At 36.3% G+C, this 21,594-nt stretch overlaps 1 protein-coding gene across 1 annotated transcript in view; it reads right to left on the bottom strand.

Moving 5' to 3' along the window:
- Lrp1b (LDL receptor related protein 1B) overlaps nt 1–21,594 on the bottom strand; it is a 1,445,827-nt gene that overhangs the window by 682,312 nt on the left and 741,921 nt on the right. Inside the window, 3 exon segments of the mRNA XM_050139953.1 lie at nt 7,383–7,508; nt 10,231–10,371; nt 20,463–20,585. Of these exon segments, the coding sequence (XP_049995910.1) occupies nt 7,383–7,508; nt 10,231–10,371; nt 20,463–20,585 (390 nt within the window).

The raw sequence follows: 21,594 nt of genomic DNA, 5'->3' as shown, positions 1-21,594 counted from the left end.
CTAAAATAATGAACTTTCTTGGAAATTTCCACAAATGAAGATAGCTCATTATTCTAAGAATTTTTCCATCATGTGCTTTTAAAATGGTATTGAATTCAATTTCATTCAACTCCCTTATAGGAAGGAATTACGCTAACTCCCCATGAGAAGCCTTACTTATTCTGAGGAGTGAATGGAGGTGGGGTGGTGGGAATTTTGGGGGACTGGAAGGAGGGGAGGGTGTTGGAACTGGGATTGATATATAAAATGAGAAAAGATTGTTTTAAAAGAAATAAATGTAAAAAACAAGAAAACTTTTTTTTTCCTGTAATGCCAAACGAAGCTTGTAGGCATACAGGGTACCTAGGTTCTAATCCGGGTTCATAATTGTCCTTTTCGTCTAACATTTCCCTTACATCTACCTTTTCATTTCTAAGTAAACTCTCCATGTGAAGTGAGAATACAGAAATATTTTCTAAGACATGTAGCTAGCTTAAGACTTTATATGGATCTTTTGTGCAGCTGTTTAAACTGATAAATAGCTTATTTAGTGCTTGTACTCAGAGCTGTAATAGGCAGGAATGTGCAAAACTGCTCGCTGTGGTCAAAAGACACAAGCTGAAGTAACAGGGTCCACCTAGGCACCGTTTACCCTTTCTTATCGGTCAGGTGAGATCAGGAGCACAGACTAGATTTGCTTCTCTGCTTCTCCCCAGACCCTATGTCTTTCGGTAGTGTACACAAATTACTTTTAATGTTTCATTTTCATTTTTTTTCTTTTTCTTTCAAAACAGAAATTGTCTTGAGTGGGATTTTCCTACTCACCAGGCCTTTCTATTAGAGAACAGGGGAAAGGATCTGTATTGGTACAGTAAGAGATTGCATAGAATCTGAACTTCCACACAAGAAACAGAGATCCCTTTATTGAAAGATTTCTTGTTCCATAGGTATTAGAAAAATAAAACTATGTTTTTCTTTGGTTCTTTAAAAATACCTTGAATGCTAAACTACATTAAAGTAATTTAAAATAATCTCATTATAAAGGCATACAAACACATATGCCCATGGCTATGTGATCAGAATTAATGAATATTTTAAAGATTACTTAAAAACAAGATTTAAAATTTACTTATTAGTTTGATGCCATGAACTGGAGGCATAGTACCTACAATTAGAGTAATTAGGGACATTATTACAATGTACATTTTGCTATGCACATACGAATTTAAGTATCAAAATATTTAGATAATACCTGTTTCCATTTTAAAAACTGATTATTTGTGTTAAATTAACATATTTTATTTTTCTAACTAATGTATGAAGTTCTGAAGTTTTCAGTGTTTTCATTTTATATAACATTAAATATTTCTAATTGCCATTGCTGTTGCCTTATATTACTAGCCTTCTTTTCTATAATACTAACATGCAAAATAAATTCAATGAAGGTCTTAGTTGATTTTTTATAACTGTGTCTTTTTTTTTTTTTTAAGGAACAGAAAACAATGCAGGAGCATATGCCCAAGGCGTGGGCATTGGTTTAATTCATGAAAAAGCCTAGGGTGTGAAGGAGACGGAAAATTTCCCCTCACCTATCTCCATTCTGCTTCAGTGCTTACAACCAAGTGTCTTCCCCTTCTGTTTTAAGAGAAACTTCACAAGGGCTCTTGCTTTTCATTGTTCTTTCTTTTCATTCTCCCTATCTTCTCCCCTTTCCCCTTCTCTTAATCTACTTAGTTTTCTTCCTTTTTTTCTTTGCCTATTCTTTCCTTTTGCTTTTCTCTTCTCTCTTCTCTCTCTTTCTATTATATTTCACTCTCATGATTTTAAATGAAAACATCATTAGGTGATTTATCTATGTTTAATTCCAACTTAACGATAATCATAACGTATTAACTTTATGCGAACCACTGTTCTTTAACTTTATGTTCTTGTTACTACAGTCTCTCCCATCAGTTTCTCCCTAGGGTCTAGCAAAGATTTGGTTGCTCTTATTAGAAAGAAAATTTAAAAATAAAATTGTCAGGCTAATTTATGTAGTGGGTGAATGGCCATCGTGATGGCAGTGCATGTGTGTGTAGCTGTGAAGCTGAAGGACCTGCTGTAGTCATTGACCTGAGAATTTTCTACATGGTTATTGAAAGAATAAGACTAGGAAATGCTTGAGTTCACTATCCCTTCTTTTTTATTTTAAATATTTTTTTATTACGTATACAATATTCTGTCTGTGTGTATGCCTGCAGGCCAGAAGAGGGCACCAGACTCCATTACAGATGGTTGTGAGCCACCATGTGGTTGCTGGGAATTGAACTCAGGACCTTTGGAAGAGCAGGCATTGCTCTTAACCTCTGAGCCATCTCTCCAGCCCCTCACTATCCCTTCTGATCTGGGGGAAAGTAATTTTTTTCCTTCCAGGGAAATTGAACTGATTTCAGATGAGAAAAATATTTTATTCCTTTGAGACATAATCAACTTGACAGAGTTAGCACTTGAGATCAATGGACTCAAACAGAGACCACACAGTGCCTTCCTTCTCAGTCCTCCTTTGCACCATGTGTTGTTAGGTTGCAGGTGATGCAGTGACCCCAAAGCACTTTAATTTCACAGCAAATAGTGCCCTAAAGAGGAACGTATCAGTGTCTTCTGCAGAATTATTTATCTAGCACTTGAATCAGAGTTTTCCCCCACAGTATAAGGGTTCCTGCTAATCACTGCTATCGTGTATCTCAATGAAACCCCAAAGCATGAGTTCTGAATGAGTAGGAGACTGTTCAAACAAAACAGTCAGGAACATCACCTTTGTCACTTCTGTTTAGAATTCTGTTTAGACAACATATACCATCTCATCGCTGTAAATTGTAGTACTTAAGAAGAGGAAGTTGGAAGATGATGACTTCAAGGTCATTCAGCCTGGGCTACATTTAAAAACTTCAACTTAAAAAAACAAGGGCTGCACATACACTTCAATGGTACAGCATTTGGATACCATGTGCTAGTCCATGGATCTTATTTTTAGCACTATAAAAGACGAGGAGACAGAAGCTTTTATAGTTTATCTTGAAAAATGTCTGGTTTTAATATATTGGTTATTTTAATGTAATTATACCTGCTTAGTGTGCATTTGATCAAATTTGTTGGATGATGTGAGCAGAGGAATATTGTCCAATGCAATTAGTGTTCAATGGGAGAAAATGTTGACTTGGGACTGCCTAGGTGAAAGTGTAAGAATTTTTAGCATTACTTACAGGAAAGTGAATTTCAAATGTAACCACCAGTCATTCCTCTTGACCTCTGAAATTCTCTGAGAATTAGACAGAAAAGAATCTGTATTTTTGAGAGACTGAAGCTTCTCTGTGTGGCTGGGTCTGCTCCTTTGTGACCTGTGCATGTGCTACTGCTCTTTTGGGTGCCTTCTCTAACCAGCTCATAGGGTGTAGACCGTTGCTACTCCAGTCCTATAAGCTACCAATTGGCAATTTGCTCCTGGTAAAATGTTGCTATCACAAAGAGGTCAACCAAATATATACTTGTCTCTGTTGTACAGCTACATCCAATTTATTTCTATATATTTGCTATAGCATTTTGCTTTGTATTTTTAAAAACCTGTATTATAGCCTCATTTTATGGACCATGAAGTCTCTCCCACACACTGACTTTCCCCTGACAGGCCTGACTCCTTAGTTTCATTTTATGTCCAGGAATATTTTAAAGACTACACAGGAATTTATGAGCGATACATAGAACTGTGTTTCAGTTTAGCTTTCTTGTAAATGATGTGTATATTTTTCTTTATGTGTGAGATATTTTGAAAATTGATTCTTTTTCACACTTGTGTATGAGCTTGGTCTTTATAACTATGTATGGCAAATATACAAATCTATCAATTCCGTTACTTATTTAAAGTTGAGTTGGTTTGGGGGCTTTTTTATTCCTAGATCTCAGGTGAATAACTTTTCCCCCAGGTTTTCCTATACACAGTTTTCAACTATAGTGGAAAAATAGATATTCCAGAGATAAACATGCATAAATTTTGGAACTTACTGAATTTAACAAACTCTTTTCTGTACTTGCTGCTTTTGTGTGTCTTTGATACTAGATAGTCTTCCACAGCTGAAGAAATGCCTCCATGAGATGCAGCTGTAAGGCATTTTATCAATTACTCATCAATTGGAAAGGGTCCAGCCAATGGCAGGTGATGTCAACTCTGGATCCTGGGTTCTATTAGAACCCAGGTTGAGCAAGCCAGGAGAAGCAAGCCAGTAAACAGCTCCCCTCCATGGCCTCTGCATCAGCTCCTGCCTCCAGGTTCCAGCCCTGCTTGAGATCTGTTTCTGATCTCCCCTATGAGAGGCTATGATCTGGAAGTATAAGCCAAATAAGCCCTTTCTTCCTCAGCTTGCTTTTTGGTCATGGTCTTTCATACCAGCTATAGAAACCCTAGCTAAGATACTTTCCTAATGTAAAACATCAATTTATGCAACCAATAAGAATATGTGACAGCTCTTTCTCCCCATAATTTTGCCAAAACTTGTTTTTAATCAGATTATTTACATTCCTTTGAAAATGGATTTTATTATTGCTTAGAGATTTTTCTTATATTTCAATGGTTTGACATTGCTTCCTTCAGGAATTCTTCCCAATACTTTGCTCTTCTTATAATCTTGACTTTTAGTTGCTGTGAGGAAACACCAAGACCAAAAATCACTTGAGAAGGATCTTTATTTTATCTTTGCTCTCTGGTCATACTCCATCACCGAGAAAAAAAAAAGGGGGGGGAGAACTCAAGGCAGAAACCTGGAGGAAGTAACTGAAGCAGAGGCTACGCTCGATGAAGAACACTGCTTACATTCCTTTCCATGTCTTATTTAGCTTCATTTCTTTAACACCCAGGATCATATGCCCAGAGTTGGCATCACCCATTGTGAGATGGACCCTGACATCAGTCATCTCCCAAGAGCATGTAAAACAGACAAATCTAGTCTAGGCATTTTATTAACTGAGGTTCTTGCTTCCAGTATGGCAAATGTCCAGTCAACATAAAACTAGACAGCATAAGCGCAGTGTGGCTCAACTTGACATGATGCATACTAACAGTGTGCGTGACAGTGGATGGCTGACATATATTCTTATGTGTCTTGTTCTTTGTCTACAAATGTAAGTGCTATGTACTTTTGATCACTCAGTCATCAGTGTCATGACACATATTTACTGGCTGTGGGAAAATCCTAAAGGAACAAAATAGGAAACAGGTTTCTGGCGGGAGAAGATTCGCATAGGTATATAAGCAGCCCCTATATAAAGAGATGAGAAAGAAGACATCATGATAAAGTATCCCTATTTGGAGTCTTTTCACCTCAGGTACATCTTCACATATACACTTAGATTTCAGGTTCTACAGAGGGCTTAGAGGAATTGGTCACTTTGTCCAGGTGTGCTAAGCCACCTGAGTTGTTTATTTCTTTAGGGGGAAATGAAATGGAAGTATGTCATAGCTTAACCCCGCTTCTCAAACTTTATGATGGTTAGAGACATGTTCATTTTTCTCTTCGCTCTTTTCATTTCCATTTCAGAGCATACCCTGCAGTGACCCCAGCTGCCACGGGTAAACTGACTTGCGTGTACTGACCTGGCAGTGAGGATCTCAACTCAAAGTGGCATTCATTATGCTGTGTTTTATTTCTTCATGCACTATAGGTATCCAGAACCACAGAAATCACACTAATCAGGCCTGATTGCTTTGTTGACTCTTACATAGAAGTATTTCCATTTTTACTACTACTGATAGCTCATCACATGCAAACGTTCTTTTATAAATCACATGGAACCAAGCAAAACTTGTAATTAGTATAAAAAAGGCAGGTACTCTACTTTAAAAATGAGTGTCTTCCTCTTTTAAGGCCTTTGCCTTAAAAGAACATAAACATCTCTGTTTATGTTCAGTATGTAATGAAGCAAAATCTTTTAATTAAACCTTAATCTTAAAAGATTAGTATGTGCATTGGTGTGCAGAAATGCTTCATTGTAAATTAGAGTCATATTCAGTGTGAACTTCTCAAAGTCAAGTTGGCTGTACATAAAATTCAAGATAATCTGGTGTGTAGTGTAGCTTAGTCCAAAAAGTAAGGGCCTTTCAGGCAGAGCTCACAAAGATGCAGGAGCTGCATTTCATCTGAAAAATGAAAGCTCTTGAAAGTGGGCATCATGGTTTTAAGATTTCTTTTTGTTTGAGAAAGTCTTGGAAACACACACACACAATTTAATAATTCACTTCCTCCAAAAATTAGAGGTTTTAATCAAGGCTGAAGAGAATTACTCATCCACAGAGGGTGAGCAAGTGCTTCACCATTGGAAAAGTCTGTTCATATGATGTCTTAAGTCTTGGTAGGAGATGGTTTCCTTTTGCTTTTATAGTTACTGTTTTATGAATAGCAAGAACTTCTTTTCTTACAATTGTAACAAATTCAGTGTTTAATATAGCTCAAAAAATGTACTCAAAAGATAGGGCATAGAGGGACAAGCCTTTGCACAAGAAATTCAATGCCAAAAACAAGGTTAGGAACAAATCTTTAGGTCAATGAGCCTACATTGTTACAATAGTTTGTATTTATTTAGAAAGGTTTATAATGGCTAAAGGAGAAACAGGTGTTGTGTAACTCGTATTCTGTAACACTTCAGCATCCTTCAAGAATCAGTTTTCACCAATTATAGCAATATGTATCACCACACACTAGCTTTTCTTCATTATTTACAGTGCACTGGGCTGCTGTTAGCCAGTGTCATTTTTCAACATTTACCTAGTAATCATGACCTTTCTGGCACACTTTTGCAAGCTGTACCACCAGCTGTATATTTCTATTCAATAAGAGGCCGGCTAGGGAATCATTGATTTATTACAAAGGCATGGATTATACGGAAATATAAATATTCTTAGTCGTAATGGGACTTCATTCAGGAAAAAAAAATCTGCCTCCTATAAATAATGTTCCATGAACAGAAAACTATTCACAAAGGTGTTCTGTAGTAGAAAAAAAGTAAAAATTAAGTATTTTCTCAGGATAAAATAAATAGTTCTCCTTGGGAGGTGGCCAGGATCACAGCATGCTAACGAAAAGGATTTGAAGCCTAGGAAGGTGTAGCATGGACAAGTCTTGAAGGAGATGCTGATCAGCGGGACAGCCAGCATGAAGAGATAAAGGGCCAGATTAATTTGGAAAGCAGGATTGTGGTCACGGATTAGTAAAACACCATTTGTAAGCTGGCCTTTGTGGCACCCAACACTAAATTTCTTGACTTTGGCAATAATCAGAGTGTCAATGCCAACAAAGTTCAGCTGCTGTATCCACCTGCCCTGTGTGTTAGAGAAGTGATGTGAAACTGACTTATCACATATCCATGCGGACCTTTACCTGCGCAGGTTTGGTTGGACTCATCTTCATTGCTCCCACAGTCATTTGCTCCGTCACAAAGCCATCTCTTGGGGATACAACGATTATTCTGGCATTTAAACTGATCATCGGGACAGCTATGATTGACTGGAAAGTGAGGTAAGAAAGTTCAATTCAAGTTATGAATATTTCAATTATGGTTGCAAAGCAATTTCAGTAATTGTAATATGCTGTAATAAATGCCTCTGAATCTGTCATTAGTTGTCTTAAATATTGTAGGAAACATTGATATATTAGACTTTGCTCAAAATTAATCTTGATATATGGGATAAATAAAATAAATATGAAACAAAAGGAAATAAATCCATTCTCCAGTTTCTACTCAAGCCAACTTCATCCCTTAGTTTGCTTCTTCATCGGTTACCAGAACTTGTTACTCAGCTACAGAATGCTTATACATTCGACATCAACCTCGAGGTTGAATGTTAAACAGGGAAATTATATCTCAAAATAATTACTCATGCATATTCATATACTGTTTTCATATATACATACATATATAATATCACATTCACTCAGATACCTAAAATATTAAATAATCTTGCATGTTTTAATTTAGACAGTCTATTTTGGGATTTGAAAAGAAATGACAGAAATAAAAATGGATTATTTGTGGTATAAAGTTGATACTAAAAATAAGATTCTTTGTAATTTTAATAGCACGGTGTCATCCTGTTCTTTCCAAAAATGAATGAATTAAAAAAAGAGCAATATTAAAAATAGGAGCAACTGCAATAAATAACGTGATACACAGCTGAGCCTTAACCCTCCAATATCTAATCACAGTGGGGACATAATTGATATTAACCTTCTAAATGTATTTTTTGGGTTCTTAATATGTGATCTTCCATATTTGTTTCACAGTTTCAATGTTATTTTATTCTTTTATTTAATGCAGTATTTGTACATTTTTTAAGATGAAAATATATTCTGTAATAGTTTTATTTATAAACAGAAAGTTACCATTTTCTCATTTTGCTTTGTATAAAATGGACTTACTTATAATATGTACCCACATAACACATGTTCTTTAAGTATTTATAATGATAGAGTGATTGACATAATTTATGAAAGGTTTTCACTTGAGGAACGTAAAATTTATTTTAAAAAATTGAAAACCTACACACATAGTTGAGTGATCAAAGAGATGGGGAGGACCTTAGAAGAGGTGACAGAGTGAAGGTTTATTATTATAAGGTATTAAATGAATTTGTGAAGATATTTTCAGTGCTTGTGCATGCTCAAAATGTTCTAGGTGTTTTAGGAACTTTAACAAGTATAGAAGTCCATGAAAAAAATAAGTCAAACACATATCAGAGGTCAACATATTTAAGGAGCAAGATTACGCACTGCACGCTGTAGTGAAGCTTCTCAAGGACCTTTGTGCTCCATTCTATAACCCTGGACTAGCAAGGAAGAAGCAGGAGGATTGAAAGCTTTAGTCTCACCTAATCCACTCAGTGAATTCAAGACTCTAATCTATTTCCATTAGCAAAGGAAATGCAGAACCAACCACAGTTGTTCTAGTTAGCACTGAGCTACTGAAATATAGGCAGCAAAAGGATCAAAGAAATTCTATGTAAGAGATTTGGGGATTTATGTCTAGAATAATCCTCTACATTGGGTTATGATTGTATTGATTTATTGACCGCAAAACAACTGAAAAGAAATGTTATTCAGTATGACTGCAATGCTCAAAAAGGATGCTCTTCAAACAGTTAGCTAAAGATGCTTGCTCTACACTTAGAGGTTTATACAGTTATACATTCTTCTAGGGCCAAGATCTATTTTTGGAGTTGAGCCTTCAGACATGCTACAGCCAACCATATCTCCCAAAGAGGATATTAATCTTTTATTAGGTGAATCAGATGAAGAAACATATGGCACTATAGATGGAAAGCTAAAGTAATATAGGACTTACAGAAGTTGGATGCTTATCTCTAAAAGGCTGCACTGCAGTTTATTGGTGGTTACAAATAATTCCATAAGAAGGCCGTGGGAAACTATATTAAATTTCATAAACTGCAGTCACGTCAGTGTCACAGACAAGGAAAGCAAGAAACTTTTTTTTTTCCTCTGTAGGGCAACATATAATTTGACTCCATAAAAACAAAGGTAAGTAGATAAATGATGGACTACAAGTTATATTCTTGAGTTTATAACTTGATGCACTTGCCCTGTTGACTAACAAATCCTTCAACAGTTTTAATAAGAAGGACATGATCCCATAAGAACTACTCTTGGAGCAATGGGGAAAGTGAACTTACTTAAGGGAGAAATTACTGGGAATTACAGAGGAGTACGCATTGAGTTAATTTAAGATGGAAGCCTAATTCACACAGAAATTTTGTGTGATTATTCGGGTCTGGGTGGCTGGGAAATGAAAGTACAGATTCTGTTTACAAGAATGCATTCCAAATCCATGCCAATCTCCTTGGATTTCCTTCAAGGCCCTGTTTTCAAGGTCAATGGAGTGGAATGTGTCCAAAATTCAGTCTCAAAGAGAGTTAATTTGACATCCCATGTCTTTATAAGCAAGATCCCAATGTGTCCTTTAGAGCAACATCAGACTGTGGTTTTCCAGCATTCTCACAGATATAATAAAGGATGGGGACAGAAGAGGAGAACAGATCTTGACATCTATACAAGGAGGTAATCTGTAGCTTAACTTTATGACACAGGCCACCAGGAAAGAAAGTTAAATCAAATTTACATCAAAGGTATTTTCAGGTATGCTATAGGCTGCTTTTGGTAATCCACCCACTCACTCGGGAAAATATAGTTTAAGATTATTTCAGGGTGTACATACAGCATGTGACAGAGTCCTCATCACTTCCGTCTAGGCAGTCATCGTCCCCGTCACATTTCCACCGAGCTTGGATACAGTGTTTATTTTTGCAGCGAAATTCTCCAGGTTTACATACATGAAGCACTACTTCTTCAGGATTAACTAGAATCAAAAATTAAAAAAATACGTGATGTACAAATTGTACTAAATAATTTCATTAAGCTATCAATCGCTGGTGGTTTAGTTGCTTTAGAATAGCACAGAAAAAGGGTTATATAGTGTTTGTCTTTCTTCCTCTGGCTTACTTCATTCGTGGGATGCTCCATATTCATCTAAGTGGTAAGGTTTCAATCTTATTAAAAGGTGAATAATAGATATTATGCACATATGCGCACAAAAACACAGTTTCTAAGATCAATGTGTGGGTCTGGTGGAGCGAGAGAGTGAGGGAAATGTGGGTCAAAGAAGCACAATTGAAGAAATGGAAGATGAGTTAGTCTGCATGTCTAAGATACAGCATTAAGACTATAATGATGTGCTATCTCATGCTGGGGAATTGGAAATCATTTGCAGGTGGTCTTACCATAGGTAGCCATATAAGGGTAACAAAGAGATACGATTGTTTTGTTAATTTGTTTGCTAACAGAAATCAGCTCCTGAGTATATCACAGTAGCATGTGGCATACGCTAAGTATGTACAATAAAAATGAAATCTATAATTTTAAAAGTACTTCTGAAGGTAAACCACATCCATAGGAAATTTATAAAGCTATGCTCCTGACATCATATAAAGATTATTACACTAGAATGACACAAAGTAATTTAAGTAGGAAAACTATTCCAATGATAAAATTTTAATGACTCTACATACAATATATAAACAGTATTGTACGGATGGCCATCTGCGGAATGGAACATTTAGTTCCGCTGACATTAATTATTCTGTTAAAACATGTTAAAGGTTTCTTTTAACCAACTTATCACTAAAGAAAAAACAACACAGTTTTACTTTCTGTTGTGTTTGTAGCTCCTTCATTGTTCATCCAGTTGTCTTATGGGAACCGTCATTACAGTGAATCACTTTAATGTAAATGAATCAACTAAGCATTAATTAAAGTAAAGACACAAAAATAGACAAGGTTGGTGGCTCTACTTCTTTTGCTGAACTGCAACGGGTTAACTAGAAGTGTCATATATCCGGGCTTCGAATGTTTGAATTTCCATTGTGATTTTCATAAACTGAAAGCATTCTTATTCTGTTTATTTTATGTAGATAGAAACCTAACAGGAAGGCATCCATGGCAACCACTGAATTAAAGACTGAAAATGGCCTTAACTAACTCAAGCTGGCTTCTAGCTGGGAGAATCTTTAATTTCCATTCAATTGGCTTTAAACTTTATTTCTCCTAAGTCCTGTAGGCCGCCGAAGAAAAACTTCTGCACACCTCACTCATGAGTGGTATCAATAGAACATAGGTAAGGACTTCCACAGCCCTGAACATAGCGCTGCCCTGGTCTTTGTTTCTCCCTTCCAGCAAAAGATTGAAAGGGGAACATGACTTTTGAACCATGCCTGCAGGAAACTGTTTCAGAGTAGCACAGTGAGGCACAAGCCTTGGAGGTCTGTCGGAATAGAAACAAACTCTGCCACAATGGGCCCAGACTTCATTTCCAGCCAAAAAGAATCACTGCAGTGAATGAATATTCAACTTGAACAAAAGTCACCCCTGTGTTGCTCTGTCCTTCCCAGATATGCTAACTGTGAGTGCATTGACAGACAAGAGCGTTTATTTCATAATCTTTCTCAGTAACAAAACAAGAAAGAAGCAATTTTTCTATGATGCCATTTCTCTAAGATCTTTTCAAAGTAAGCGACTGTGTGAGGTTAGCAGATGGGGTATGAAATCCAAATAAGAAATAACAAAAACAAAAACACAAACACAATGAATCAACCACCTGATAGAATCTTACTACTTTATAGTTCCTACATCAGATACTGGTCGTTTAAAGTATTACTAATATTATACATGTATATTACTATATAGAGAAAGAAATAGATTGATAATGATATATATAACATATATGTGTGTGCTATTTATACGCACACATACACACACACAACTTTGACTTTTAAAATTTCTTCTGTACTTTTTCTATGCCCTGGGCTCCTTCTCAATGGTGTCTCTGTAGATCATACATTTGCTTTTGTTCTGGATTTGTTCTCTGAGGATGTTTTAGCAGCATAGATAGAAATGTTGTGAGTTTGACTATAGAGCATGTATTCATTAATTAAGTTAGGTCATAATCATTTCTAATAAGGAGTGTGCTTAAAGCGAAATGTTAGAATTCCCATCCAACTCCTTTTAGGATCTGGGCTTTCGAGAACTCATCATTTGGCACTCGGAATCACTGTCCTTGCAGATTCTAGTCGAATTCCCCCACACATGCCCTAAGTTGACTTGACGAGAAGTCAGAAAGAAACAACACGTACATGGAGGCTACGCTACCTTCTGTGCTTTTCGTGTTTGATGCATGGCACATGTATCATCTATTAGAATCCAGAAATTTCTTCCAGGAAATAATGTTATATGGTAACCAAAATGAAATCTCTGATACTCTACCACTTTTTTCATAACTATAAAGGGATTTTTTAGGTATTAAATTTCTAATTTTTTATTTTATTTTATTTTATTTTTGGCATACCAAGTTAGTACAGTACTATCACCTTTCTGCCTCCTAAGCATTGGGATCACACTGGGCCACACACTTGTCTGACTTTTATGTGAGTTCTGAACACTGCTCCTCACAGTTGGTAGCAAGAACTTTACAATGAGCCTAACCTCTTAGATACTGAGCTTTGATTTGCAATGTCTCCATTGCCTATTGTTTCATTAGTCCATTCTATGAAGCACCTAAAATTTTCATATATGAGCTACAATAATACCACAAAGGTAGCACAATGTTCAGTGTGAACTGACATGTTTATACAGCATACATGTTGATAGAAGGCAGGTTACATTTCTACAAACAATACTCATTATCAAGAAAACAAAGATCCTTGCGATAACATGGACAAGACAGAAGTTTAGAGTGTGAGATCTGCTTGCACACACATTGCTAATGAAACAACGTGGGTCTAGGGGACAATATCATTTATAACAGTATTCAAGTTGAATACCGCTAGACCTAGCCACTTTTGAGAGAGCATTGAGAAAATGCAAGCATATTGAGCATAACATAAAAGATTAATAAATATCTCATACAAAAGACCCACTTAGCATTCCTTCTCCAGATGACTAAAATCCCTATGGAAGATTTTATACCTGATTTCCACTTAAAATTGATAAATTTAAGGACAGTGTCATACGTACAGTAGAACAATGCTTAAAAGAACTTGGACTTAGAGCAAATTCATAAAATAAATTGTTGCCTGATTTTTGAAATTTAATGAGATTGCTGTCACTATACTGAGAGACTGTCTCCGGGAGCTAGAGAAAGTCTTCAGAAGGGCAGCTCCAACTGGATCAGCAGTTTATTCTCTTACTGCTCATGAGCATGCGTAGGCGTAGTCAAATTTCAGCAAACAAAATCGATGCGTACCAAAAGAGAACAATGAGCATTTACTTAAAGCTCCATGTATAGCACTTTGATCCGGAGCTGAACACGGATATGGAGAGCACTTTGTTGTCTGAGCACAGCGATGAATTGCTTCCAGAACCTTTAGCAAGTGCTAAAATTCTATAGTTTCCTGCAGAGCTATGCTTGAAACCATGAATTTGAAACCATACACAAAACGTATAATTCTGCCACTGGGACAACATGGCCTGAACAGTAAGAAACTGACAAAGTAGTAAATAATCATTTTGTTTAACCACATTCAGAAATGACACAGCATGAATTATGGCTTGTCTAGTGTAAAATGTCACTGTTCACGCTTCTTGTGAAAACTGTTGTTAGAGACAAAAATATCAGAAGGCCTGTGTCTGACTTCCCAGGATGGAGAAACATCAAGGACTCATTCTAGTGTTGTTTTCTTAAATCTGATGTTGTTTTCTTAAACCTAGAAGGGCTATTGCCAGAAATAATATCCAGAACCCCATGGAATAAAGGAAAAAGCTCTCTAACTATATTATCTTAATTTAGCTTTCCATATGTTTTTAATTTATTTTAATGTGAATGTGTGCATGTGTGAGTGTGTGTGTGTGTGTGTGAGAGAGAGGGGGGGGGAGGGAGAGAGAGAGAGAGATCAGCACAGGCCACAGAGTCCAGAAAAAGGTGTCAAATACCCTAGAGTTAAAGTTGCAAGCAGTAACAAACCTCTGGAAAAAGAGCAAGCACAGTATTGCTGAACTTTCTCCAACTTTCATTCCATATTGTGATATCAGCTTAAGAAAAAATTGTACCACACATTCTGCCGCCAGGGGTGTGAACCAAAGGAAAACATGAAGCTGTAGCTAACCAGGTGTTGTCCTACCACACAGTTACATGAGAGGAGAGGGTGGAAAATTTAGCCATGCTTTTTTTTTTAGATCATAGATGGATGGATGAGCTTTTATTAGATAGAAGGGTCTCCTGAGCAGACAGTCTAAGTGCTATATGACCTTCTGTGAGGATATATGCACAGGAGGAAATAAATAATCATTTGAATGGGACTTCTAAACTTTTTTATTGCCTTAAAACTTTTTACTACACATTTGATTGCATATATCCTGGGGCATGAGGCTTGTCAGGGCGGAACAGATAAATGGCTCCCTACAGAGGAGCACTATTTGTCACCACGGATAGATCTGGTATTCCAAAAGGTGGCGGGGATCACAGAGGATTATGGACACATGATGGTTCATTGCCTGCCTCTATGTTACTGTTATTTTGTGAACTCTAAGTTCTTCTTCTGAGGCTTTTTCTTTCAAGCACCTGTGAAACAGTTATAGAATTCTCTTCTTTATTACAACTAAAACACTCTGGGTGGCTTATACAATAAAACTTGTCAAGGTAGAGCATAATTTGTTTTAGGGAAGCATTTATAATCTAATTTTCAACATTATATTTCATGCTTCTCTTTATAATTGTCATGAGAAATATAGACGCGCCCCATAACTGGCCAATTAGATTTTTTCTGTGTAGCAAGTAGCATGTTCCAATTTGTTATGCTACAGCAGACATCAATTCTACTCCTAAGAGGATTTGACCATGATGGACAAGCGTCCCAAGAATAAAGGATGAGGATTTCTTCCCTTCTTCCAAACACAGCATCAGAATTCATTTCTAATTGTTTAACATGCCAATGTTTTCTTTGGGGAGCAGGCTTTTTGTCTGCCACTGTTTTAATTTGCAAGTTCATTAAAGAAAAAATATCCCTGGATTTAGTCTCTCTCAGCTGCTTTTCATCCATTTGGTGTTAATTCAATGAGAACGATTGAACCGGCATGGCCGTGCTGCATTGGTTACAATATCTACTGCCTTTTTTTTTTTTTTTTTTTTTTGGTCAGGCTCTGATTGCTTACTTAATTCAATTCAGTTGACCCATCACATCTGTAAGCTAACCTGGACTAACAGAAGCTGAAGGGAATCAGCACCAAGGACTGGTTAATGGAATGATGCTGGTTTCTATTTTGCACTGCAGTCTCTAAGAGCCGTGATGTCATGTAGCATCTTTATCAGTACTTTCTGAGTAACATATGCTTTACTACCAATTTGTATTCCTAATAAGTATTATTTAGGAATAATCATTCAATTATTAGTCCTAATATCTATGATTTGGGAATGATAATTTAAGAATTATCATTACTAATAAGTAGGATTATATAATGATTCCTGCTAATTTATATTATTAGATAAGTAAAAATTGAAACAATATACACAAAGACACATGTATTCTCTTAAAAAATGAGTTACTGTGCTGTACTATAAAGAAACACAGGCTGTTTTCAAGTGGTATCTGTAAAGACTAACTGGCAAGTGCAACAAATAATTCTGAAATAAGGATATAATTTCTGACTTGACATTTTCATTGGGGAAAAAAAAGCTAAACCCTCTTTTTTCCCTTCATTGCTTTATGTTACCTTTTCTATGAATTACAGATACTAGAAAGAGACCAACACTCTCAAAATCTTCTAATTAGCCAGTGTATGATCACATGATCATTGAACTGGCAATACCTGAAAATAGTTATTCTAGCAACAGGTTTGAAATCAACACTGTGTAAAATTTATTTCCCTTACAAGTCAAAATAAACTTTTGTTTTTACCGAGCTAGGCAACAATATTTGGGGGGTATTAGAAATAAACACAGATATCTTCCTACTGCCTTGATTCTCATAGTTAGACTTGAAATCTGGAAAATTCTAAGTACTGCTGGAGTATGTGCTCAGTTGTAGCTCCTTTTAAGATAGTTGTATCTCTAACTTCAAGAATCTACTGCACATGCTCTGTGATTGGTGGATTTGGCAGTTGTGGCAAGAGAAAACCACATAAGTCATAGTGTTGGATCAAAATCTAGAGTCACAGCCAAGACAAGCTTCCAGCCACTATTGTAGAAATAAGTAATATTCAGAACTACTTACAATTTGACAGAAAGTGGCACAAAATTTCTAATACAGCATATCACCCAACAAAATGCCCCTTTGTTAGCTTACTATTATGTTTAAATACAGTTCCTCTTGGTGTTATAAATGAAAAGGGCAAGTGATTAAGTGTGCAACATATAACTATAAAGTAGAGCATCTAGGAAAGTATGCAAGTAAATAAAGATAAACTGACATGTTTGTAGGCTGAATAAAAGGGACATTTGTCATTTACTGGGTGATATAGGAAACAGGTCTTGGTTTGTTTCATGGATACCTGATACAAGAGATTATAAGTACATGTGCTTCTTGTGCATAGCCTTACTCCAATGGTAATAGGCCTGGAAGAGAATTTTCCACTGTATTTTCTGTGAGCGCTGAGAATGTACTTTAAGCAATTTATATTATTGGTATAATTGACTAAAGTAAAAGTGAAGATCCTGTCAAGGATTTGATTCTTATGTTCATAGGTAGTTCTTAGCGTGTCTTTCCCTTACCCTATATCATGCTTTCTTTTTGCTCATCTCATTTCCCATAGGAACTTATATTTATCTTCTCTCTATCATTTCATATTTTACTATAGACTACAATAATGGTATATTTTAATTTGTCAATCTTTTCCCTATTCATACTAATATACACATAACTCAAAAGTTATCCATAGGATCTAAATAGAACACAGGAATGAAGAAAACATGAAATCTATTAAGAAAGTAAATTACTCATATAATCATGATTCCCCTAATGCAAATTTAGGAACTCATTAGAAAGTGTCGATTTTAAGTGCCATTTTGTTGTTAGTATCTGATAACAGGTGATAAGTACACCTCTTCATGATTTCCTAAGGACTCGCAAGATTACCAGTATCTCTGGGATTGTAGGCTTCTGATTGTCCTGTAGAGATTACCCTAAGAGAACTTTCATTGTTTTTGATATAAAGAAGTCAAATTCTGAAAATACATCTACAAAGATTTAACTAGAAACTGAGAAAGTCTATCCATCGTTTGGTAAGAACGTGGACTCTCAAATCTTTAGCTAGCAAACAAAACACAGGTCTATTCAGTGCTACTTCCCATCCTAGAGAAAGTCTATTGATGGATTATAGGGAAAAGTATATATACCTGGTGGCATTATAAAAGGTGTGTGTGCTATATTCTATCTGTTTAAAATCTCTGAATTATTAATATGGTCCAGCATAAATACAGAAATTTAATAGAAAAATTTAATTAATCTTTACAAAACATTTTTTTTTTCAAGACAGGGTTTTTCTGTGTAGCTATGGCTGTCTTAGACCTCACTCTGTAGACCAGGCTGGCCTCGATCTCCTAGAGATCCACCTTCCTCTGCCTTCTGAGTTCTGGGAATAAAGGTGTACACCACCATCACCAGGATATACCTTTGTCTTTTTATGGTAGAGACAATTAATTAGTATATTAACTCTTGGCTCTTATCTTTCATGAAGCCTTGAAAGGGATGCATGTGTAATTTTAGATAGAACTGAACAGTATTTCGTGAAGTCAAGATTTTTGAAGGGAAATTTTGCTAAGTCAAGAGTTAATATACTGAGGAATTGCTTCTCCCATAAAAAGACAAAGGTATGATGGGCAGTGGTGGTACACACCTTTAATCCCAGCTCTCAAGGAGGCAGAGACAGAGGCAGGTGGGTCTCTATGGATTTAAAGCCAGCCTGGTGTACAGAGCAAGGTCCAAGACAGCCATAGCCACACAGAGAAACCCTATCTTAAAAAAACAAATCAAAGTTGAAACATTTGTAGGACATTGGTAATAAATTTTATATAGAATGCATATGTAGAAAATGTAGAGTGAACATAATTATTCATCTCTATACTTTCTCTTGGAAGATGTTGGTTTAATATATATCCCAGTATTAGTAATTATTAATAAATAATGGACTATTAAAGTCTTGAAGACTAAGAAACACAACCAGCAGAACTCCGCTTTAGGTCTATTATATTATAGAACATTTAAATTAACTTATACTAACTATCTACTATACTAACTATAATATACTAACTATCTACGTATACAGGGGAAGTATATTTTGCAATGCTAGGAGTCAAGCCAAAAACTTCTCATATTGGTTACCACTTTGCTACTCAGTTGTGTCCCCTCCAATTTTTGTAAATAATTTCCTGATGCTAAATAATGTTATTGGTTAGAAATACTACATTGTGATATATAGGCATAATATGAGAATGATAAAGATAATAATTAAAAGAAGCTGACCAGTAGGTGGTGGCTCACACCTTTAATCCTAGCACTCAGGAGGCAGAGGCAGCCAGATCTCTGTGATTTCAAGGCTAGCCTGGTGTGCAAGAGCTAGTTCCAGGAACATGCTCCAAAGTTACAGAGCTGCAAGTTCTCATTCCAAATAACTGGAATTTAAAATGTTGGCATTCAATATACTGACTTGAATTTCTCATTTTACGACTGGTATTTTATTCCAAATGCCTCAAGATGTAACAAAAACTGAAGGTAGACCATATGTGAAGGTAAAGAAGAAATTGAAAACAATAAAAATGTCACAACTATCCATAACAATATATCATAAATGCCTCCAGTTATCAAACATGAGATTACTTGAAATTCAGCTCTTAAGAATCATTTTCACAGTGAGTATTTAATTAAGTGATAAGACGCTTATGTTCATGTTAAACAAAAATAAACCTGAAGTAATACATACTGAAGTGTGATCCAAGACTGAAAAATCGAAGTACAGTGTAGTGAAAATTTAGCTTCAAAATGAAATGCTCTTAGCTCTGACTTTTGGATGCTCAGAGTCCCTCCCTCATCAATCTGAAATGAAACATCAACTCCCGAGACTCAGATCTGCAGGCTCATTGGATAAACACTTCACCTACCCTTGATTTTCAGTTTGCAGACTATGGATACTCAGCCTTCTCAATCTCTGTGTGTATCAGTCAACTCCTTATTATAGTACTGTCTTCTTTCTGCACATATTTGCACATGCATACATACATACAAAAATAAATACATACATAAATCCTATTGTATTCCTTTCTCGGGAGAGCCGTGAGCCACAATTTGAAATTTAAATCCTTCCAGAAATTTTTATTTAGCTCTCAATACAAGCATATTATTGTTGCTGTTACTGTGTTTAGGGGATACAATTTGAGGTATTAAAAAAAAAACCTTCAAGATTCACTCTGGGATAATAAGGTCAGTATATTGAAGGATATGACAAACCTAATAAAGGTATCTTTACTACAAACCAATCAATTCAGTTAATTGACCACGTAGAAGCCTCTTTTCGGCATTATTCGTTGTTCTTCACCTCCAAATACAGATATCTGAGTGGCCAAATCATTTAAAAATCATTTCAGTACTAACCTGTGCACCAACAATGTGTTGCCATCTGCAGCTGCTGACTACGGAGCTTAGCATGACATGAAGGATTTGCTCCAAAGGCACAGACTTATGGAAATTGTCTACTGGCCTGTACAGTAGTGCCGAATGCTATGCATCACATTGCCATTGTCATTATTCCATGCATGCTAGAAATTGAGTCAGCTAATACAGTCTAAGATTAACCTAAGCCTTTATACAGATCTGACTTTCCAGTTGTGATTTCAGTTCTTTTGATGTTAGATAGTTCTGAGCGTCACAAAAAGCCATATGTACAATGAGTGTCAGAGAAAAAGGAGCTTACATGTGCAGGTTGTACCATTTTCATCCAAAAGCTGATTATCAGCACAAGCACACACGCGGCCTGCTGGGATGGCCAGGCAGAGGGTCCCGCAGCCTCCATTGTTTATGCGGCACATATTGTCACCTGCAGAGGAGAAGAAAGGACAACATCAGAGAGCCTTAATTTCAACAAAGCGGAAGGCTATGCAACTTCTAAAAAGATGATTTCTTTTAAATGCTATACCACACCAGCTGCCTTTTAACTCTCTGTTCTTGTATTTTATTTTTTTGTCTCCCACCCAACAGCTAGAATTGCAATCATGTAGTACCCCATTTAGAGTTCAGGATACTTTCTTTCTCTGAGACATACATGGGCATATGATGTACACGGATATGTTGTTTATACTGCACCTTTGTGGATATAGCCAAATTCCTCCTGAATAGAAACTGCTTTCAGAAGCACTTGAAAATATATATTGCTTTGGTAGGTAAGAGGAATATGTGAGCTGGTTGAGGAAGGACTGTGCCAGGTAATCATTTTCTAGATACCTGGAAAATAGGGAAGAAGTTGCAAGGGGGAAGGTAGTCTTTGATTTGCAATGGACAGCTCTCCAGATTATGCCCATAGCAGCGGACATGAGGGTTTGGAAAGAAGAGCATGTATCTGCGAACGTAGAAATAAGCCACCACTGAACAAGCAAGCTTGTGGGACAATGACTTGCTCTCCAGTGGGATGAATACACTGGCATGTCACTGTGCTGAGGACCCCAAGAAGCATAGGATATTGGGAAAACTCACAGAACTGGAGACGTAGGGAACAGAGAAACTGGTGGAAGACAGGAGAGGATGTTTATAAAGGAATTCATAAATATATGTGAGGACCCACGTTGAATCGTAATCAATAGCAAAGACGTGTTTGAAGAGGTGGGAGATAAGATTGTTACATACGTGTAACTAAAACAAAGTAACTTTAGGTATTCACACCTTTGACATCATTTATTCTTCCAAGTGAGACAATTGAGAAAATGTGTTAACCTAGGTGTCATGGCTTTTGCTTCTAAATGTAACTTTCGTGAGGCTGAGGTAAGAGGGCTGCTGTGAGTTCCAGGACAGTCTGGGTAAAAAAAAAAAAAAAAAAAAAAAAAAACAAAAGA

The sequence above is a fragment of the Alexandromys fortis genome, unplaced genomic scaffold (genome assembly GCF_014885135.2).
Source record: "Alexandromys fortis isolate MF-2015 unplaced genomic scaffold, M_Fortis_MF-2015_v1.1 scaffold_33, whole genome shotgun sequence".
Classification (NCBI taxonomy): Eukaryota; Metazoa; Chordata; class Mammalia; order Rodentia; family Cricetidae; genus Alexandromys; species Alexandromys fortis.
The sequence above is the reverse complement of the archived record's forward strand: the minus strand, read 5'-3'. Positions and strand labels throughout refer to the sequence as shown.